General features: G+C 36.6%; 2 protein-coding genes across 2 annotated transcripts in view; one reads left to right on the plus strand and one right to left on the minus strand.

Annotated features, from left to right (window-relative positions):
* LOC130086911 (uncharacterized) overlaps positions 1-21,533 on the minus strand; it is a 255,212-nt gene that overhangs the window by 128,938 nt on the left and 104,741 nt on the right. The window lies entirely within an intron of this gene.
* On the plus strand, positions 12,845-17,076 carry LOC130086988 (SLAM family member 5-like). Its single transcript, XM_056253190.1, has 3 exons — positions 12,845-13,218; positions 16,543-16,827; positions 16,931-17,076. The coding sequence occupies exons 1-3, from the start codon at positions 12,927-12,929 to the stop codon at positions 17,074-17,076; spliced, it is 723 nt and encodes a 240-aa protein (XP_056109165.1). The 5' UTR covers positions 12,845-12,926.

Below are 21,533 nucleotides of genomic sequence, written 5' to 3' on the forward strand. Positions count from 1 at the left end.
AAAACAGGATGCCTGCTGCAGGAGACACAAAGGACTGAGACAACACACTTTCACAAACGCACACCACACACACACACATGCGCGTATACCTGCGTTTTTTGCGGCTTTTTATGTATAATTTTAATTTGGTTTTGCTTTGTTTGTTTTAAACATTCAATTTGTATTGCATATTTTGAAATGAAATAAAAAGTGAAAAAAAATTTTTTTTGAATTATTTGTTTTAATGTTGGGAAACATTAGGCTATAGAGCCTACACAAGAACATGGTAGGCCTACCGTTTTCTGTGGTATATTGCTTAATGATTTTTACATGGATTTCACATGAAGTTACAGGTTTACATGGTGTGTAGCTTTAACATGGATTGTTGATGGGTTTCAAATGTCATTCTATGGGTTTCACATGAGATATTTTACATTTCACATGATATCTCATGGGTTTCACATGTGATTAAATGTTTCACATGGGAATTTTACGTTTCACATGTAAGCTCATGGATTTCACATGGGAATTTTGGGTTTCACATGCAATCCCATGGGTTTCACATGTAATCACATGGGTTTCACATGCAATCACATGGGTTTCACATGCAATCCCATGGGTTTCACATGTAATCACATGGGTTTCACATGCAATCCCATGGGTTTCACATGTAATCACATGGGTTTCACATGTAATCACATGGGTTTCACATGGGTTTCACATCCCATGGGTTTCACATGTAATCACATGGGTTTCACATGCAATCCCATGGGTTTCACATGTAATCACATGGGTTTCACATGCAATCCCATGGGTTTCACATGGGAATATACATGGGTTTCACATGAAAATGTTCCAAAACCACACGTTTCCCATGTGCAAATTACCTTTAACATGTGCAAAGCACATGTGTTCCACATATTTCACATGTTAAATTTCACATGTGCAAAATCACATGTCCACGTTGTCACATGGGATCACATGTGTTTTTGCACATGTGAAACTCATGTGGTTTTTCTGTAAGGGTGATACCATATGATCAGTTTTACTGAAGTAACAATCACTAAAACTGTTGGTGAAAGTGAAATAATGTATAACCTGATGATTCAATGTCCACGATTATTTCTGACTACATGCAAACATATTTTGGAGACATAAATTTCAGTTATGAGTAAATCATATATTTGTTAATAATATTTATCACATAAACACAAAACAAAGATTTTTCAAAGTAATTTCCTTGTTTCAGAAATAAAATAAAAAAAGCATTGTGGGTTTAAAGGCACTTTTCCCCCTTGGCTGATGTAAAGTTTATGAAAACAGAGAGAGAAATAGTCTATACATATATTCTTACTAAAAAAAAAACTTTAGTGTTAAAAATAGTAAAGCATTTGTGTCCACTTTTTACTTGATGGTTAAATCTGAGGTACAGGCTTGAGGAGTTTAGCATTTATTTGGTTTGACACTTAAAATAAATAAGTCTCTATTGAGCCTATTTACATATTTAAAATGAGCACCATACAATAGACACCATCCACCATACAAAAAAGGAACAAAATTACATTGGCTAAAGAAAGAAACAAAGTCAGTTCGCTGAAGGCTACACTGGCCAAATCATTTCCATCAAACAGTGATAATATACATATCAGCAAAATACAATAATGTCATGAGTTTAAAAAACAATCACACTCATAAAAACCCAGCTGAACACAATCAGTCACGAGATGCTTAACAAACACAACTGAATATAATTCATAACCAAAACTGAATGAGACAAGATAAAAAAAAACATAGACAAATAAGTCTCTTCATCTTCCTACTCACATGCCAACAGATAACATGAAATAACTAATCAGCACCTCATACAATATCTGAATTTGACCATTTTTATTGTGATTCATTTTTGCACATTTTAACAATGAAGATAAAGAAATATCGACCAAACGTATGAAGACATACTATGATTTAATTGCTATAAAAATGACATTGTTTTATACACACATTTGTGTGAAATTTGTGCTGTATCATTCCTCCTGACAACGTCGCAGCAATTTTTTTTCATAAATACTCTAATGCACCAACTTTAAAATAAATATATGAATATGAATAAGCTGCACCAAGATAATTAAGGCAGGTTTTGGTTCTGGTGTAGATGCTGGACATACACTCACCGGCCACTTTATTAGGTACACCTGTCCAACTGCTCGTTAACACTTAATTTCCAAGCAGCCAATCACATGGCAGCAACTCAGTGCATTTAGGCATGTAGACATGGTCAAGACAATCTCCTGCAGTTCAAACCGAGCATCAGTATGGGGAAGAAAGTTGATTTGAGTGACTTTGAACGTGGCATGATTGTTGGTGCCAGATGGGCTGGTCTGAGTATTTCAGAAACTGCTAATCTACTGGGATTTTCACGCACAACCATCTCTAGGGTTTACAGAGAATGGTCCGAAAAAGAAAAAACATCCAGTGAGCGGCAGTTCTGTGGGCGGAAATGCCTTGTTGATGCCAGAGGTCAGAGGAGAATGGCCAGACTGGTTCGAGCTGATAGAAGGGCAACAGTGACTGAAATAACCACTCGTTACAACCGAGGTATGCAGCAAAGCATTTGTGAAGCCACAACACGCACAACCTTGAGGCGGATGGGCTACAACAGCAGAAGACTCCACCGGGTACCACTCATCTCCACTACAAATAGGAAAAAGAGGCTACAATTTGCAAGAGCTCACCAAAATTGAACAGTTGAAGACTGGAAAAATGTTGCCTGGTCTGATGAGTCTCGATTTCTGTTGAGACATTCAGATGTTAGAGTCAGAATTTGGCGTAAACAGAATGAGAACATGGAACCATCATGCCTTGTTACCACTGTGCAGGCTGGTGGTGGTGGTGTAATGGTGTGGGGGATGTTTTCCTGGCACACTTTAGGCCCCTTAGTGCCAATTGGGCATCGTTTAAATGCCACGGCCTACCTGAGCATTGTTTCTGACCATGTCCATCCCTTTATGGCCACCATGTACCCATCCTCTGATGGCTACTTCCACCATGTCACAAAGCTCTAATCATTTCAAATTGGTTTCTTGAACATGACAATGAGTTCACTGTACTAAAATGGCCTCCACAGTCACCAGATCTCAACCCAATAGAACATCTTTGGGATGTGGTGGAACGGGAGATTCGCATCATGGATGTGCAGCCGACAAATCTGCGGCAACTGTGTGATGCCATCATGTCAATATGGACCAAACTCCCTGAGGAATGCTTCCAGCACCTTGTTGAATCTATGCACGAAGAATGGGCTCCTTGCACATAGCAACCTGACGTCATATCCGCAACGGGTAAATACGGCCCGCTCTCTTCCTGTTTGAAGGCGTACATACACAACGTAGACATTTTCCGCCTAATACTAGAAAACAGTACAACATTATAACACACATATTCTGTCAGCCCGGGATTGTTTATTAGCCTAATGTAAGCTAGCAAACTAACGTAAGCCATAAAGTTTGAGATATATAGACTTACCTTCATATCCGTGGATATATGAAGAATATTTGAAATGAATATTTTAAAGCCCTTCTCTCTAATTTGCTGATAGGTGATTTGGAGGAGGACTTACAAAGGCGATGTACGTCCGTTATTGTAAGTTTCGGCAACTCTTGTAAACATCTCATCTCATAGTGTAGAATAGCGCCGGAAAAGACGAGGCCGCATTTCCGGTAAGGAAGTAGTTACGTGCAAGGAGCCCATTGAGGCAGTTCTGAAGGCAAAAGGGGGTCCAACCCGTTACTAGCATGGGGTACCTAATAAAGTGGCCGGTGAGTGTATAAAAAGCCATGATGCTATTCACAGTTGGTCAACCAGTGTTTTCTGATCAAGGTGGATGACTAAGGGTTAATGTTTAAACTAACCACCAGCAAAATATTGATACCAGACTTTTCCAGTTACAGCAACAATACCAGTAAAAACATCTACAGTATCAGTGGTGCAGCACATACGTAGTATAAAATACATAGTAAAAACACCAGTGCACACAAGTCCTCTGAGACTGCGAGTAAAATCCGGGTCATAATGCCTGTCTTGGTGAGGTATTTCTGCAGTCAGTTCGATCAGCAAGGATGTAAACAGGCAGGACATTATGATTGATGTGTCAAACCAGTTCAGTGCATTAGGTCATATAATGAAAATGACATGATAATCACTCACTGTTCCTGTCTGTATCACTTTAACAGCTTTAATAAACCTTTATATACTGAGAAACATCTAGCACTCGCTGATCTACTGCTGCTCATTTACCATTTAAAGGTGCAGTAAGCGGTTTCTGAGAAAAGTTAATCGGATCGAGCCCCAAAATACACTTGGAGCAAATCAGCAATATAAGGGGCGTATGCACTCATGATGGGTCGAGGTGCCTGTGTTGTGTTCGTGAAACTGGTGGCGGAGCTGTTAAGATAGAGGTGCAATTCTATTGGGTAGGGGAGGGTTTGTCTTGGTGATTTCAAATATCAATAGTGTTTCACAGAAATGTTTGTTTCTCTAAATCACTAAAAAAAACTATATCGATTCAGTTTTTGATGTCATAATTAAATTACCGTAGTATGTAATAGCTGAAATTTGACTGGTATTGGTACTGACTATTGAAATCCTGGAATTGTGACACTATTACTCTGTGAGCGATGAGAGTTTCAGCTGATCTTCTCTCCATCATTTTCTAATTATCTTCAGTGTCTCTTTCAATGAAAGTATCAAAATTATAAATGGTGTTACATTGTTTTATTGGCTGCCTCAGTCTTAATCTGATTGTAGGAATCCTCCTTTTTAAAGTATTGTCATTCCGGTCATGTGGTGAGTTATCACAAGTCATCATTCTCCTGTAGTAAAACACAGATTCACAGATGGTTAAAGGTGACATATCATGAAAATCTGACTTTTTCCGTGTTTAAGTGCTATAATCGGGTCCCCTGTGCATCTACCAACCCAGAAAACGTGAAAAGTGAACACCCAGTAACTGTGTTTTGGTAAACCTTTCTCAGCAAGCATGTAAAAAATTAAGCAGATCAGATTTGCGCCCCTTCTGACGTAGGAAGGGGATCTAATTATAATATTACCACCCCTTAATCTGCAAGTTTCCACCCACGGCGCCGCCATTTGGTTTTCGCAAGCGACAACAGTGTAACCAGTTCTAACGCAATGACAAAAGTTTGAGCAAAGCATGCATTCTCTGTCGTCGCTGCACAGATTTACAGTCACTATTTACAGTCCCAGACTCAGATGAGACAAGCAGTGGATTCAATTTATTTTTAAGGGAAATCCCCCAGATGAATAAATGTAACTCCACCACAACTACATAAATGTCTCCACTAACCATTCAGAAACGTCCAGGTGTATAAATGTAAAAATGCTCGGTTTTGCTCACACCCCAAAAGGGGCAAATTTGACCAGCTATAACAAATTATCTGTAGGGGGTTTTAGCTGAAATTTCACATACACATTCTGGGAACACCATAGATTTATATTACATCTTGTGAAAAGGGGCATAATATGTCACCTTTAAAGTAATACAATTGATACCATAGACTTTTTCCCTGTTGTTTGTGGAATGTACAGAGGTTTTCTTTCCCTAAATATAAAAAAAAATGCTTTTTTAATTTATAAAATGCTGCGTAGAAACCGGTGTACTTTTCATCTTACGAGCATTTATCAAATGTGAATATATGTAGTTCAGAAAATGAACGCACGTACGTACGCACAAAAAACATAAGTAGGCCTTTCTTCCAGATGTGAAATTAATAATTCAAAAATGATCTTGAAATTGTGCACAGCTGAATGGCTTTGAATCTCTGTCTTGTAATAATGTCATTAACATATAAAAGAGCACCAGTCAATGTCCAAAACCTTTACTTGAGAACGGCGAGCAGCAAGATTTGCTTAGATCTCCAAATACCTGCAGACTCTCTGCAGAAGAAAAAGTACACACGTCTGCTCAGACCCTGACGTGGCGCTGAGCACTTTTCCACTTCAAAAACCGTTTTAATAAATATGAATGTCAGCGTGGATTTTAGCATACACATAATCTAAGATAAAATATGTGGCTATACATGTTTAATAAATGAGGCCCATTATCTTAAATTGCATCAAACCTACTGTAATACAAAATTGTATTATGATTTCAATATCGCATCTAAAATTCTTGAACCAACAATTAAGACACTAGCTCTCATAAAAAATATGCACTTTTTGTTTTGTATTAATTGTTTTGTATTTTTGGAGTTATTTGTGTTTTTGATGATTTAATAATAATTAAAAGTATTATTATACATTAAAATGTAATCGTATCACTGTTTATTTATGCACAGTAAATCTATTATATCTTTTTAAATCATCTGATATGTAATACTTACATTCTGTTGTACTGCTGCATGGCTCCTGCAGCAACAGCAGTAAATCACAGCAGCAACAATTACAACTGCAAACACCAGCAGAACAACAGCAACAACTATTCCTGCTACAGCTCCTGTAGACAGACCTGAATCTGGAACATATACAGAGAAACACATTGTGAATGATAATCCATCCAGTACTTCAGTTATTTATTGATTTTTAAAAAAAATTTTTTTTTACTTTAGACCCTTCTATATTGATCATCAGCTGTATCAACAGGAAACAGCAGCGTTCACTGGAAAACTAATATTATGCATTTTTCAAGGTATTAAGTTAATAACGTTTAATCAAAGTGTTATTGGGCAAAGATCAAAAAAGCAAACAACTCAACATTTACTGAGTTAGGGTTAGTCAATATTTTAAAATATTGAACTGTTTTTTTTTATTCCTCAAAGGAAATACATTGAATAACTGAATTATATTCTCACCAGTGACAGTAAGATTGAATCTCTTCACTCTAGTGATGCTGAATCTGCTGTTGTTGATGATGATCTGTAGTTTGCATTCTCCAGAGTCTGTGTTTCTGGTGTGTGTGATGATCAGAGATCCAGTCTGATGATGATCCAGCTTCAGTCTGTCTCTGAATCTCCCAGTGTCATTATTACACTGAACATCTGTACAGATATCAATGAGATCTCCAGTGATTTCAGCGATATGAATGTCATTAAAATACCACGTCATCACATCACTTGCTTTTCTTGCAAAAGCAGGATCAAAAGTAACAGATTCTCCCTTGGTTTTCTTCACTTCATCTCGTTCAGCAGCAGAAACACCTGAAACACAAACCAACAGATGCTGGAGGATATTTTGCTGGAAACAAACAAAAACTGCACAACATGAATCTCAGAAAAGACTCTGATTGGAAAGATTGGAAAAGAAACAGTGCCTATAAACGTTTGGATAGTGCCTATAAACGCACATTAACAATAACAAACCTATGTTAACAAACATATATGAACTGCATTTAAACATTCATTAATGACTCACCAGTGAAAGAAACACTGAAGATCGTTTCACTGTTGCTGCTGCTGCTGAAGATCTTCAGTTTATAAACTCCAGAGTCTGTGTTTCTGGTGTTTGTGATGGTCAGAGATCCAGTCTGATTATCCAGCTTCAGTCTGTCTCTGAATCTCTCCGTGTCATTATTACACTGAACATCTGTACAGATATCACTGAGATCGCCACTGATGTGAGCAATGCGAGTGTCATTATAATACCATCTAATCTCTTCTTGTTGGTTTGTTTGAACACCAGTGTTTAGAGTGACTGAATCTCCCTCCATCAACAACACTGACACTTCATCTTTATCAGCACCAGAAGCTCCTGGAGAAAAGCCAAACAAAAATATACAATAGTTCTGTGAATTTTTTTTTCAAGAGATCATACAGATTTTAAGTAGAAAAATATGTCTGGATTTAGACATATTTGAACAAAACTATTTAAAAAGTAAACATGCGCCGGGGTAAACGTTTTGATGTGAAGATATTTTGTATTTAATTTGTCTTCCATGAGACATGTATCTATCTTCTGTTGCTTCGGAAAGGCAGAACTAAATGAAATATATTTAAACAAAATTAGAAAAAAGTTTTGTAAATCCTGTTCAAAGGTTTACACCCCCAACTCTAAATGCATCTTGTTTCCTTCTGGAGTATCAGTGAAGGTTTGCAGCTTAATACTTAGGCTATGTTTGAGTCCGAGTCCCTCAGGTATCCTCAGTGTCAAAATATGGATCTCATAATCATACAGTCACTGCTGGAAAGGGTTCAAATATGGAAAAGATGATGGGGAAAAGACCTGGATGATTTTTCTGAAGAACATTGGGCAGTTTAACTGTTCAGGACAAACAAGGGACTCCAGAACAACCATCACAAAACAAGAAACAGTCGTGGATTATCCAGGTCGAATCACGCAGTATTAACAAACAATATGGCAACTTTTGAATGGGGTCATTTTTTATAAATTCAGCTATTTATTTATTTTTGTCTTGGATATTATATACATCATTAGGTAAAATCTTGTTCAGGACAGTACTAAATTAAAAAATAACATTGTGTATGATCCCTCTTATTTTATTAAAATAATAAACATTTTGTAGATTGGGTATGTCAACTTTTGATCACAACTGTAAACATGATAATCAATTTTTTTATAGAATCTGTAATAATAAATATTACAGATTGATATTACCCATAAAAATAATGCAGATCCCCCTCACCGACAGTGCCGTGGTGATCTACTCGATCTACTCGTGGAGATCCCACGTTTGAATCTCCCACGTAAAACGTGTTAAATAACTACAGTACATTTATTAATTGGGCAGAACCTTTTGTCCAAAGCGGTTTACATCACATTCAAACTACATTTAATCAGTTTATGCACTGACGCAAAATAATACTAACATTTACTGACATTTGATGCCATGTTGCGTTTTTATACCAAGTCATTTAAAGAACCCATTTCACGGCACTAAATATGATCTTGGATGATTTCTTTGTGAATTCTCAGTGTTAGCTGTTGTCACCATGACAAAATCTCGAAAAACCCGAATCCTGCCATCATTACAGCGCCTAATATAAGTATGCGGTCACAGCAATAGATTGTAACAAATCTTATTCTTACCGTGCAGTAAAATCAAGATCACAGAGAGCAAATTAAATAGAACCGACATTTTCCCCACAGAAATTGAATGCCTATTCTTATTCATAAAAGTATGCTGCTTTAAGGGCGTACTTGTAAAACTAGTACTTGTAAGTGAAACTATCCTGACAGCCTGAATGGAATGTAGAGCGATGACGCAGTGAACGTTCTAATTTGCATATGCAAACCGGCTTTTCAGTTTGTAAAATATCATAGCCTAAATGTACTTTAATGGCATAATATAGCCAATAACTCATTATTTAAAAATAATTTAAAGATTTAAAACAATAAAACTAATGTATTGTTTCAGAATCAGAATCAGAATTGCGTGAAATAAACTCGCAATGCAAGAAAATATCAGACTTGTGAGGTGACTCACCTTTATTATTATTTTTATTCCATGATGGAAACAAGCTTCCATTAAAATCACTCTGAGTCCACACACTAACTAACTAACTAAAAATTAAAAATACATAAAAATGTAAATGAGAGAGAGGTTGTTGATGGTCCTGCTAACCAAAGATTTATCTTGACTTGGAGAAGAATAAAGATAACTGAGTACCTTTACAAAACCACCTGACTCATGGAAAATAACAAGGCCACATGCAAATTAAATGAAAAAATAGTTTTTATTAAGGTAATGCATAAATGAATCAAGCAAACAACATCAAAACAGAACAAAAAGACTACATCATAAATGAATACTCAAAAACTCCTGCTGTTGGAAAGGCCTCAATGGACAACCACTCTGGGGAAGAAGGAACTTTTTATCAGTCGATTCATCGCCAACATCAACCACAGCTCGACTCTACCCTGCAAACACACAAAGAGAGACACATTCCCAAACACATTCCCCCGGGCAACAGGAAAACACAATGAGGAAACAGAAGCTAGTCAGGACTGTAACAATACATACTGGTTGTCACTGACCACTTTAAAAGGTATACTCAAGCATATGCATTATGCAACCAAGGACAAATCTTGAAAAACGGCAGCAGAAACAATATTCAATTTCATTCCATGCTTTGGATTCTTTTGCACTGAACTGAGAAGAAACAGATCTGATGAGATATGCTGATAAATGTGCTGCAAGAATAAAAGAAGCATGAGGAATTGCAAGTGAAGACAACAAATAGTCTAGCAATAAGGGGGAAAAAATATTATGATCATCAGTCAATATAATTCTTTTTTAAGGTTTTATTTTTCATTAAGCAAAAGAACTAACAATTATTTATTTTTTTATCTCTAATTTACTGGAAAAAAGTAAAGAAAATACAATAAAACTCAACTTTCCTATCTCCCTAAATCAAAACAGCATGAAAAAGAGGAATATAGGAAATAAATGGCACCTTGCCCCCTACATCCCTTGTTCCAGAACTTTTTTTGTTATGCTGGTCGAAAGTCTCTTCACATCCTGATAGCAATCACTAAGTTAAGTGGTCTAATTGTTTTTATATGTAATGTACATATCATCTGTGGAAGGCGTATGACCACAAAATGTTCTTCCAATCATTGCATTCGGTCCGAATTCAATGATATGATGGTCCCACCTGCCTGTCAGCGTATGTATTTCCATACCTCCACCGTGTTTCATGCTATGCAGAGTTAGATGTCAAACTCTGCAACCAAAAGCCACCTTTTACAGTTCCTCCTGAACCAAAACAACCAGCTTATGCAGTGTTCACGTCATAACTAGTGTAATTTGAAAGAGATGGAAACCTGTGACGTTATACTCTGAGTCAAATGACTCAAATTTATGCGTTTCAATGTCAACACTATCAATGCCGAAATGAATCTGCAGCAGTCAGGTGGTACAAGTCAGGGCTCTTTAAGTTAATCATTATTATTGATTTATATATTTGTTTTGTGGCTTTGAAGACGCTCTGAAGGGAGTGTGGGATCATATGCTTTCAAAGCATTTTGTCATAGCTAGCCTTTCTGAAAATTGCCTACCCTACCTTTAAGTTGATGAAAACTATATACAAATATATACAAGTATATGTACACAAACCTGTATACTCACCTGTTTGGACCATCCCTGGAAGTGTGTACTCTCTACGTTCACAATCCACAAATCCACAATCTCCAACAACACCTGCAACACAGTAAAACTCTGGTTATTGAGCTGTATCCAAGAAATATAATTTACTTACCTGCTTAACCATTACCTGCACTTCTAATAAATAAACCTGTGTTGTTATTTCTCATTATTGCTGTCTCCAAGCCTGTTTTTTTCCTAACACAAATTTTGAGTCCCTGCACCTTTAATAGTGAAAGCGAAAGTGCCCTTTGAGGTCGTATCGAGGTCTTCTTCTGCAAAACGCATGCAGTTTTGTTTTTTAAACACTAGAGAGCCAAAGCAGCCATTTCACTCTGTAGCCCAAGACTGGTTGCCCTGGATGGGAGACCTCCTGGGAAAACCAGGTTGCTGCTGGAAGAGGTGTTAGTGAGGCCAGCAGGGGGCGCTCACCCTGTGGTCTGTGTGTGCCCTAACGCCCCCAGTATAGTGACAGGGACACTATACTATAACAAGCACCGTCCTTCAGATGAGACGTTAAACCGAGGTCCTGGCTCTCTGTGGTCATTAAAAAAAATCACGGTGTCCTGGCCAAACTTGCCCATTGGCCTCCTTCATCCTCCCCCTAATCATCCCCATATATATATATATATATATATATATATATATATATATATATATATATAATGATTGGCTTCATCACTGTCTCCTCTCCACCAGTAAGCTGGTGTGTGGTGGGCGTTCTGGCCCAATATGGCTGCCGTCGCATCATCAGGTGGTGCTGGACATTGGTGGTGGTTGAGGAGATTTCCCCTTGTAAAGCATGGAGTACCCATAAAAGCGCTACATAAATGTAACAAATTATTATTATTATTAATATATTATTATTAAAAGTAAAATAGTTTACCTTTAAAACCAAAGATGTTCTTCACAGATTGTATATTAAGAGTGGGGACACGTTTGTGTGCTTTTTTTAAAATGGATTCAGTATTTATTTATTTTTTACTTTAAAGCTGTTTTGTGAGGGAATCAACTGTTAGGTTCATTAAAAGCAGGACAGGAAGAAACACTTCACCTACAAACTAAACAAATACACTGAATGCCACCTCTCACCAATATGTTTGCCCACATCAAACCACATTTCTGTAGAAAACCGAAGTTTCAGTTTGACTCAGTTTGATGAGCAGCTAGTACCACGATATGAGTTGGCAGATGGTATTAATTGTTAAAACCATACACAATAAATTATAATTGATTTCATTTTGATTGATTTTAATTAAAGTGATTTATAAAACCATTTAAATCTCTAATAAAAAATTTAGGAAGATGTACACCATATCCTACTCTTTTTTCCACTTCTAATTTTACCTGATGCCCACCTACAAGCAGACCAAACCACATCTCTGCAAGTTTCAGTTTGACTAAGATGAGCTGCTAGTGTCACAATGTGAGAATGTTTAACACGCTTGCTCTGTTCTGTTTGTGCTGGTGCCGTCTGACAGGTAAGTTACAAATTTATATTTGTTTGCTAAATTTCAGTAACATTCTTCACAGATGATAAAAGTCATGGAAAAAAAAAAGTAAATTGCTACAGTGAATGTAACTTCAGCCAATGGAGACTCAAAGCAAATCTCCATTTAAGCCACATTTGTGTGGGTTTTAAATTATGTTAATATCCAGAAAAACTAAACTTTCCATGTTGTAATTACACCATAAATATAATGTTAATATATCTCACCTTTCTTAAGTAAGTTACCAAACTACAGATGATTTCAGGCTTTGTAAACCATCAGGAGCCTTAATCTGTGTAAAATTTGTCTGTTCTCCAGGTGTGTTTGGTGATTCAGTGTCAGTGATGGAGGGAGATTCTGTTACTCTAAACTCTCATACTCAAATACGTGAAGACGACTACATAATGTGGACATTTGGAGCTGAAAAGGCTCTCATAGCTAAAATGAAGAAAAAGAATCAAATCTTCTCCACATATGATGATGTTCCTGATGGGAGATTCAGAGACAGACTGAAGCTGGACGATCAAACTGGATCTCTGACCATCACAAACACCAGAACTGAACATGCCGGAGATTATCACCAAGAAATAAATGGACTGAAAATAACATCAAAAACATTCAGTGTTTCTGTCTACGGTGAGTAGAGATCATTTGTCCTGTCCATCAGATATTCTTGTTTTGTAAAGGAATATTCAGTACAAATTATGTTCAATCAACAGCATTTGTGGTGTAATGTTGATTACCAAAAATATTAACATATAAATCATTTCCTTACTTTTTTTAAGCAAGACTCAATGTTAGAGTGAAGCGCTTCCGTCAACGCAGTTTTAGGAGGGCTTCGTTTAAATAATAAAGTAGTTTTAAGGGTTTAAGAGGTTACATTGTAATGGAAATAAAGTTAAACAATTATTTAGTGATTTTTTTTACTCTAAACTCATATTAACTTCACACTCATTGCTTACGTATTTTGTCTTAATTGTCGTAACAGTTTTTGAACATTTACAGATGGACCCCATTGACTTTTCATTGTAACCATATGTCAGTAGTAATATCTTAAAAACAATCATCCAATGAATTGGTAAAATGTAGTGAAGCTAAAACGATTAATATGATCTATTTTTTGTCAATCTGGCTGCAGCATTTTGTATTAATTGAAGCCATGATAAAGTGTGTTGATTTAAAGTAGAAAACTGGGCGTTGCAATAATCCAGACGAGATTATCTGTATCTTTAAAACTTAAAAACGCTCCCTTTGGAAATATGTATTAACTGATAAAAACACGACTCAACCTAATTCTTAATGTGATATTCAAAACTCAAATTGATGTAAAAATAAACGTACATTTCTGCCGGATATTGGGGAACACCTTATTAAGAGCGGACTCAATCTGACTTTTATTAAAGACCTGAACGATTATCATGACTTCAGTTTTCTCAGTATTTATTGCAGAAAAATACAAGCCATCAGTTGCTTATATCTGCTTATGCTTGGAGGACATTTAAGCTTGTCAATAATTGGAGCACATTGATAAATATAACTGTAAATCATATGCAATTTAAATGATTTTACAGATTACAGATCCAAGAGGTAACATCTATATATATTAAAGAATCTATATTGAAGAATCTATATATCTATATTGAAGAAATTGGTTCCATAGTTGATTATAGAAGGGGAGGATACATCATATAAAAGAACAAAACCAGTCTAATGCCCCTCCTGAAACTGCCATCTACTGTATCTATTTAATGTATCAATGAAGAATAAATGACCAACTGTATCAAAATCTACAGTCAGATCTAATTTTTTTTATTAATTTGTTTTTAAGAGCACTCTCCAGCATAGGCTACTCTACCATCAGTAAATAATGCCACTCTTAAAAGGACCGTTTCTGTGCCATGGTTTTCTCTGAAGCCTGACTGAAATTTCTCAAAATATTGTTTTCACTCATAACCTCCAACAGTTGCTTAGCTACTGCTTTATCTATCATTTTTTAAATAAAAGGTCAGGATCTAACGAGGGCTTCTTCAGAAGTGGTTGAACTATCGCAATCTTAAACTTTTCTGGAACACATCCACACTAAAGAGAGCTATTCGCTATAGACAACAGAATTGGACCTTATATTTTATAATGTAAGCGCACGGTCTAAAGCGCATGGCGCACCTCAGTGCACTTAGGGTGTGTAAGAATCCACTTTTGCTAGTTTAACGATGGGCAAAATGGTCGGCTAGCCCGGCACATGGTCTAAAAGGGTTGTCCCTATTCTTTTAATGAGTAATGGGTGTGTTTTGGGCTTTACGTGCAATAAACCGATCAGAGTCTCATCTCCCATTCCCTTTAAAAGCCAGTTGCGCTCGGGCCATGGCGGATTCGCTATTTACATGACAGAATTTGCAAGCGCTTCTCCAGAGAGGAAACGGCTCTGCTCGTGTGTGAGGTTCAAGCGCGTAAGGAGACCATCTACGGGACAAGCCAGATTCCACCCTATCTTTATGTACACAATAATCTTTAACATTGTAATCCTTTTATATTCTGGCATGTTTGTGTTCTGCTGTGCGTCCCTGTGTGTGTAATAAGCAGAGTGGACCCTCCTATAGGCGCATATTACTAACGCGCTCTTTAAATAACAAAAAAAATATTGTTGGTTTCAGTTGGTCAATGGCATAGTCTATTTCAGTCGCCTCAAAATAGCAACGCGCCAACAATGCGCCTGAACTCACCTGGTTTTCAGACCAGCAGCCCATGGGCGCACAAATGGGCACAAATGCATTTGCTATTTAAACAACGTGGCACAGGTAAGGATGTGAATAACTGCGTCGGGGTGAATCTACCAAACAGTCTTATTGGAACCACATCAGTATGAGAACTGGAAGTCTTCAGCTGCTGAAAAAAATCATAAAGATCCTCTTCTAATATAGGTGAAAAATAATCCAACAACACCTCCCTACTGATTGTTCAACACACTGAAGCGAAGGAGTAATTGACGCACTTATATTAGTGATCTTATCCACAAACAATGACAATGAGTAACAGTCTATCGAACGATAAGCAGCACTAGACAGTGGGTTAAGAAAATCCTCACTACCCTGATATCAAGAGGCGCTCTAGAGACTGCTAACTTCAGCATCATTGTTAGAGCATCCGCCTCCCATGCGGACGGGACCGGGTTTGAGTCTCACTTAGAGTGGAGCGGTTTAAACGGGATGGGCCTGACAGTGGAACAGCGCCTATTGATGGTTTTGAATAAAAACCCTGCATTATGGCAGTTAGTTAGTCTGACTTCGTCATACTCATATTCTAGTCATAATGTGAGTCTGATACTGCTCCATAGGGCTTTGATTATGAGGAGTGTCTTACCCGAACCAGAAAAAACAACAACTCTGCACTCAATTGGATAGACCTACAACCAATCAGAGCAACGCAGTAAGTGATGTATGTTGAGCTACGCATAGTTGTCAACAGAACTCAACTGCACGCACGCTGGAAGAAGTAGTAAAATAATGAGTGTTGCTTCTTTTACTTGGTCCTCCATGAGTGCGACCAAAGGAGAAACCACAACGACCACAGAGATATTAGCAGAACTTCTAGCCTTTGCTGATGAACTAAAAGCCTTTTCAACTGCTCAAAATGAACATGAAGTTTTGTTGATTTCCATGCACTTTCTAACTTCCTGCACTTTCTCCTTAAATTACAAATATCCCCATTCATCCAAGGTACTTGATGAATAGGGGCAAATGGAATTTTTTTTGTGGTAATCAACATTATTCCACAAATGCTGTAAATTGAGTTTAACTGGCACTGAAACCAGAATATTACTAAACTATTTACATATTGAAATGTTTAATTATTTTGTAGTTTGAGATGATAGAAACAATCATCACACCAAACACTCAATCAACACATATGATTTTGTTGACTAGATCTATCTAGATCTCTGTTTATTCTTTCATGTTTTCTCAGCTCGTCTCCCTGTTCCTGTCATCATCAGTGACTCTTCAAACTGTTCGTCAGCATCAAATTGTTCACTGCTGTGTTCAGTGTTGAATGTGAGTGATGTGACTCTCTCCTGGTACGCAGGAATGAGTGTATTGTCCAGCATCAGTGTGTGTGATCTCAGCATCAGTCTCTCTCTACCTCTGGAGGTGGAATATCAGGATAAAAACACCTACAGCTGTGTGCTGAACAATCCCATCAGCAACCAGACCACACATCTGGACATCAACACACTCTGTCACACATGTGCAGGTACCACAGCACTGATGATATATTTGTGTGTTTACTGACCTGATCTCTGTCTTCTGTTGTAGATCAGACTGATGCATTCACTTACATTAATGTCTCTCTTTAGACATTACAACACAGTCTCCTCCTCCTCCAGTCTCAGTGTCTCTGATAGTGTTGATCTCTGCTGCTGCTGCTGGATCTCTGATGATTGTTGTTGCAGTCATTGGGATCTTCTGCATCTGCAGGAAATGTAGAAAAACGGGTCAGTAGAGCAAGCAATGAATGCATAATAACTATTTATATTTTTTAAGGTAACATTTTCAAATTTAAGATAAAAAACCCTGTTGTTTTAACCTGTGTGTGATTATTGTTTATGCAGTTCAGACCCGGGAAGAAGACATAAATAATTCAGCATTCTGTCAACAAAAAAGACAAAAAATGGTAAGATCATGTATGACTGTGTTGCAATTAGTTGCAGTTAGTATGATTCAAGATTTTGTGAGTAATATGCCTTAAACAGGACCAAAAAAAATGCTTTTATACTACTTATTTTAAGTATAGGCTTATTGTTTGTACCTCAGTGTACAAATTAACATGTAACTTAGTTCCATTTTGCAGTCCTACTTAATTAGCACAAATCAAAATCTAATAGCACGCAGGAAAGTATGGTATTTTTCATAAAAGGCTATTGATAAATTGTTATTATTATATTCAGTGATTAGTTCATCCAAACATAACATATCACATAGCACATCCGCATATCACTGTCAGTCAAGTTTCTGATTAAGTTATTAAAGTTATAACACCTTTTGTGTTTCCCGGAAGAAAGAACTTAAAGAAAGTGTATCTTCTCCATCGCGAGTTATAACAGCACTTCCGTGTTCAGGGAGAAAGTGATGCTCGTCCTTCTTTATTCGCGCTCTTTTATTTACCACTAAGAACAGTTTTCTAAACTTGGACATGAAACAGTAGGCCTATGCGAAAGTGCGCAAGAATAACAGGGTGAGTTGACGTTTGACCCGGTGTTATGGCTTCACTCATAAGTTTAACTGTTGTCTGTTAGGTTGTGACTCCAGAAGTGAAAGGTCGGCTGCAGTTTCGTCAGTTATAAAAACTAAAAACTTTTTTAGCGCAGCAATATGTTCTTTCTTACTATATGATATTTTGGTTTTATTGTGATTTCATTACCTGAAAGGGCAAAAGCACGCTGATTATCATCGAATCGATCGAATCTGATATCTTCCAGACAGTAACCATTAGCAATGCAACAAGAGATCAACTTTATACAGTAGTAGAACGTCACGGAGTTGCATGTAAAGTCGCGCGTGCGCAGTAGAACGCCGTTCCATCAGTGGCCAGAGGCTGTGGATTCGTGAAAGAAACACTAGAAATATAGACTATCCTCCAGATAAAATGATAGATTATACATTACATAGACGACAGCGATCATTAAACAATACATTCAGAAATTTTCAAATAAACCTATGACTGGGCAAAGAAGTTATTTTACAGAAACAGTGCAGGTAGGCTATTTAAATTTAAAGGCAAATACTTTATATATATATATATATATATATATATATATATATATATATATATATATATATATATATATATATATATATATATATATATATATATATATATATATATATATATATATGACTGCATTTTTCCTGCAGAAATCAAAGAAGGAGGCTGTGTATGAAAATGTCCCCAAAAAACGATGATCAACCAACCATCTTCTGGAATAAATGTTGGAGCTCATACAGCCTTGACTTACCTCATAGTTCACATTCATTCTCTGCCAGGATGTTTTAACTTTAATTTCATGCTTTTTACACTCTCATGTGTTGTAATTGTATAATGTCTATAATTGTTTTTTCTGTGTTAGTTTAATTTAGTGGTTCACAAATAGCATTGCATCCAGAAACTCAACTAAACGATCTATTTAGCTTAATGCACATTAAGCTATTCACTTTTGTCTCAACACAGTATTTTTTTTTTCAATAATTGTATTTATTTATTTACATTCTTTGTTATTGTGTTTCATTGTATTTGCTTATTTACTGTAAATCCAACCAGCGACTTTTTTCTTTATTGACCGGGAAGTATACACATTACACAGTTGATGATAAACAAACCCTTACACTATTACAATAAAAACCTATTAATAAACGTGTGTGCAGTGTCAATAAATTACTCTCTTTCACACGCCAACAACATACTGTAAATGCTAGCATTATGATGATAACATCAGAAATTAAACATTATTTGACCACTAGAGGGATTGAGTAAAAGGCAAGGCAAGGCAAGGCAAGGCAATCGTCTCCATCCAACAGTAATTCAATGAGTTTAAAAAAAATAATACAAAACTTGACAATCACAGCTCAATAGAACTGAAAAAGACACGAGATGGAGAAAAAGTTAAATAACACGACAGGTCTTCGTCAAAACAGTATTAAAATGAAGGCAATCATTCCATCAAACAGTATTCTAACAAACATATCAGCAAAATACAATAATTCCAAGAGTAAAAAAAAAAACACTCGACAATCACAGCTCAACACGGCAGGTCTTCATCTCACATGCCAACAGATAAAATGAAAGAATGAGTGAACTTCATTTTTGCACATTTCACAGATGAAGATAAATATCTATATACCTAATGTATATTTACAAGTTTAATTGAATTGTTTTATCAAGTATACACACATTTGTGTGTTATTATGGTTGTAACACTTGTGTGACGACTTTCAGCTGATCCTCGTCTCTCCATCATTTCCTAATTCTCTTCAGAGAATTCATTGTTTTATTGGGAGCCTCGGCCTGAGTCTGATTTAAGGAATGATCATGTGGTGGGTTAGCAGCATCACCCTCATGTAAGAAAACACACATTCACAGAAGGTTAAACATGATGAGAAGGATTTGTTTCAGATACACAAACTTGGAATTGTTTTATGTTTTTCAACTCAAAAATGTTTTTGAGTTTTGCATTTCCTAAATATTAAACACGGTCTTTAAACTGCATCAAATTGTCATCTCCTCACTTTAGTAATACAAAAGTGAAGTTTTATGATTTCAATCTGCTCCATCATCATTTCCTGTGGGGTCCCACAAGGGTCCATCTTGGGTCCCATCCTGTTTTCATTGTAAATGCTCCCCAGGAATGATTTTTAAGAAGTATGGTATTTCTTCTTTATGCAAATGACACTCAAGTCTATTTGCCGTTGAGATCCGGTAGTAAGGATTCTAGTGCCATTCTTCTTAGGTGTCCGGAGGAAGTAAAGCTGTAGATGGCTGAAAATCTAATTCAATTGAATAAAAACAAAACTGATTTTTTTTTATTTTTGGTCACACAGCTGGAAGCCAAATGTTAATCGACCACTTAGGCCCATGGCAGGGGTACCTGCAGGATCAAGTAAAGAACTTGGGAGTTATTTTTGATTCATTATTTTTGATTGACAGATAAAGACAGTGGTTCGAAGTTGCTTCTTCTACTTAAGAGCAATAGCTAAATTGAAACCAATTCTTTCAGCCAGCGACCTGGAAAAAGTTGTCCACGCTTATATTTTCTTCTAACTATTCCCTGTGCGCGTCTCAAAATGAAAGGTGATCACGCTTTCTCTGTCGCTTGTCCTAGATTGTGGAATAATCTGCCATTGGATGTTAGATCTTCCTTGAATCTAAATGTTTTTAAGGATCGCTTAAAATCTTATCTGTACTGTATTTAGGCTATAAATCATGTAACAGTAATGTGAAAGCAGACTTGTGTAAATAAAATACATTACATTGAATTGAGTCTAGCCTTTGACCTTTAACTCGGTTGTTCAGGAAGGCAGAACTCAGAAGAGGAAAACCTGGGAATGTTGTCACACACCTGTAAGCACCTGCTGGTAGATGTAGTAACTACACTCTTGAGTGCAATAAAAAAAAAACAATCATGAGTCTTGTAATTTATTTAAGAATTAAGGTGATAATTAAAAACAGTGTGTATATTTTATTAAGAAAATTGTGGTTCAGTGTTTTCTACTCAACACTGAACCACAATTTTCTTTGTGGAAAATAAAATGTTCTTTTACTGAGAACATTTCACCACCAGTTTCTTTTTTAGCACCACGGTGCAATGTGAAAGTGACGCCAGCAGACGCGCTGTCCCCATTTATGCAGCAATTTAACAGAACCCATATAAAACCCGTTACACAAACAACATCAAAACAGGAAAAGAAAGAGAGAAAAAATAACAAATGAATACACAAAAACTGGTGTTGGACAAGCCTCAAGCGACAACCAAATAACCCTTTTATCAGTTGATTCATCAGAGGTAACCCGCAGAATCTGAGCTTGACTCAACCCTGCAAACAGAGAGAGAGAACAAAAAACAAAACAAACCACATCTGGTGACAGGGAAATGCAAATGAGGGAGGTGGAAGCCAGTTCGTGATCACAGCAAATTGACAGTTTCTGTAACTATAGTTATACATATGGATGGATCTATAGATCTTCATAGGATTTAGTTGATCATTAACACAATACAGAAAGACAAAGGCGTTAGATTATGTGACATTAAAAAGTTGCCATAGTTTAAAAACCTGCAATGTTGAGTTCATACATATAAACACACAAACCAGCACTTACTCACCTGTGAAAGGTTTTCCCCATTTCTTTGGGTTTTTAAATTTGAGTTTTTGTTATCTTGGGAAACTCAGTGTATCATTTGAAATCTT

The sequence above is a fragment of the Rhinichthys klamathensis genome, unplaced genomic scaffold, assembly GCF_029890125.1.
Source record: "Rhinichthys klamathensis goyatoka isolate OS25496 unplaced genomic scaffold, OSU_Roscu_1.1 h1tg000103l_1, whole genome shotgun sequence".
NCBI classification, from domain to species: Eukaryota; Metazoa; Chordata; class Actinopteri; order Cypriniformes; family Leuciscidae; genus Rhinichthys; species Rhinichthys klamathensis.

Excerpts from the sequence above, each read along its gene's own strand:
- LOC130086988 (XM_056253190.1), top strand. The coding sequence starts at position 12,927 with ATGGAGGGAGATTCTGTTACTCTAAACTCTCATACTCAAATACGTGAA. Across the intron at positions 13,219-16,542 it reads ATTCAGTGTTTCTGTCTACG|CTCGTCTCCCTGTTCCTGTC; the intron begins GTGAGTAGAGAT and ends ATGTTTTCTCAG. Across the intron at positions 16,828-16,930 it reads ACTCTGTCACACATGTGCAG|ACATTACAACACAGTCTCCT; the intron begins GTACCACAGCAC and ends GTCTCTCTTTAG.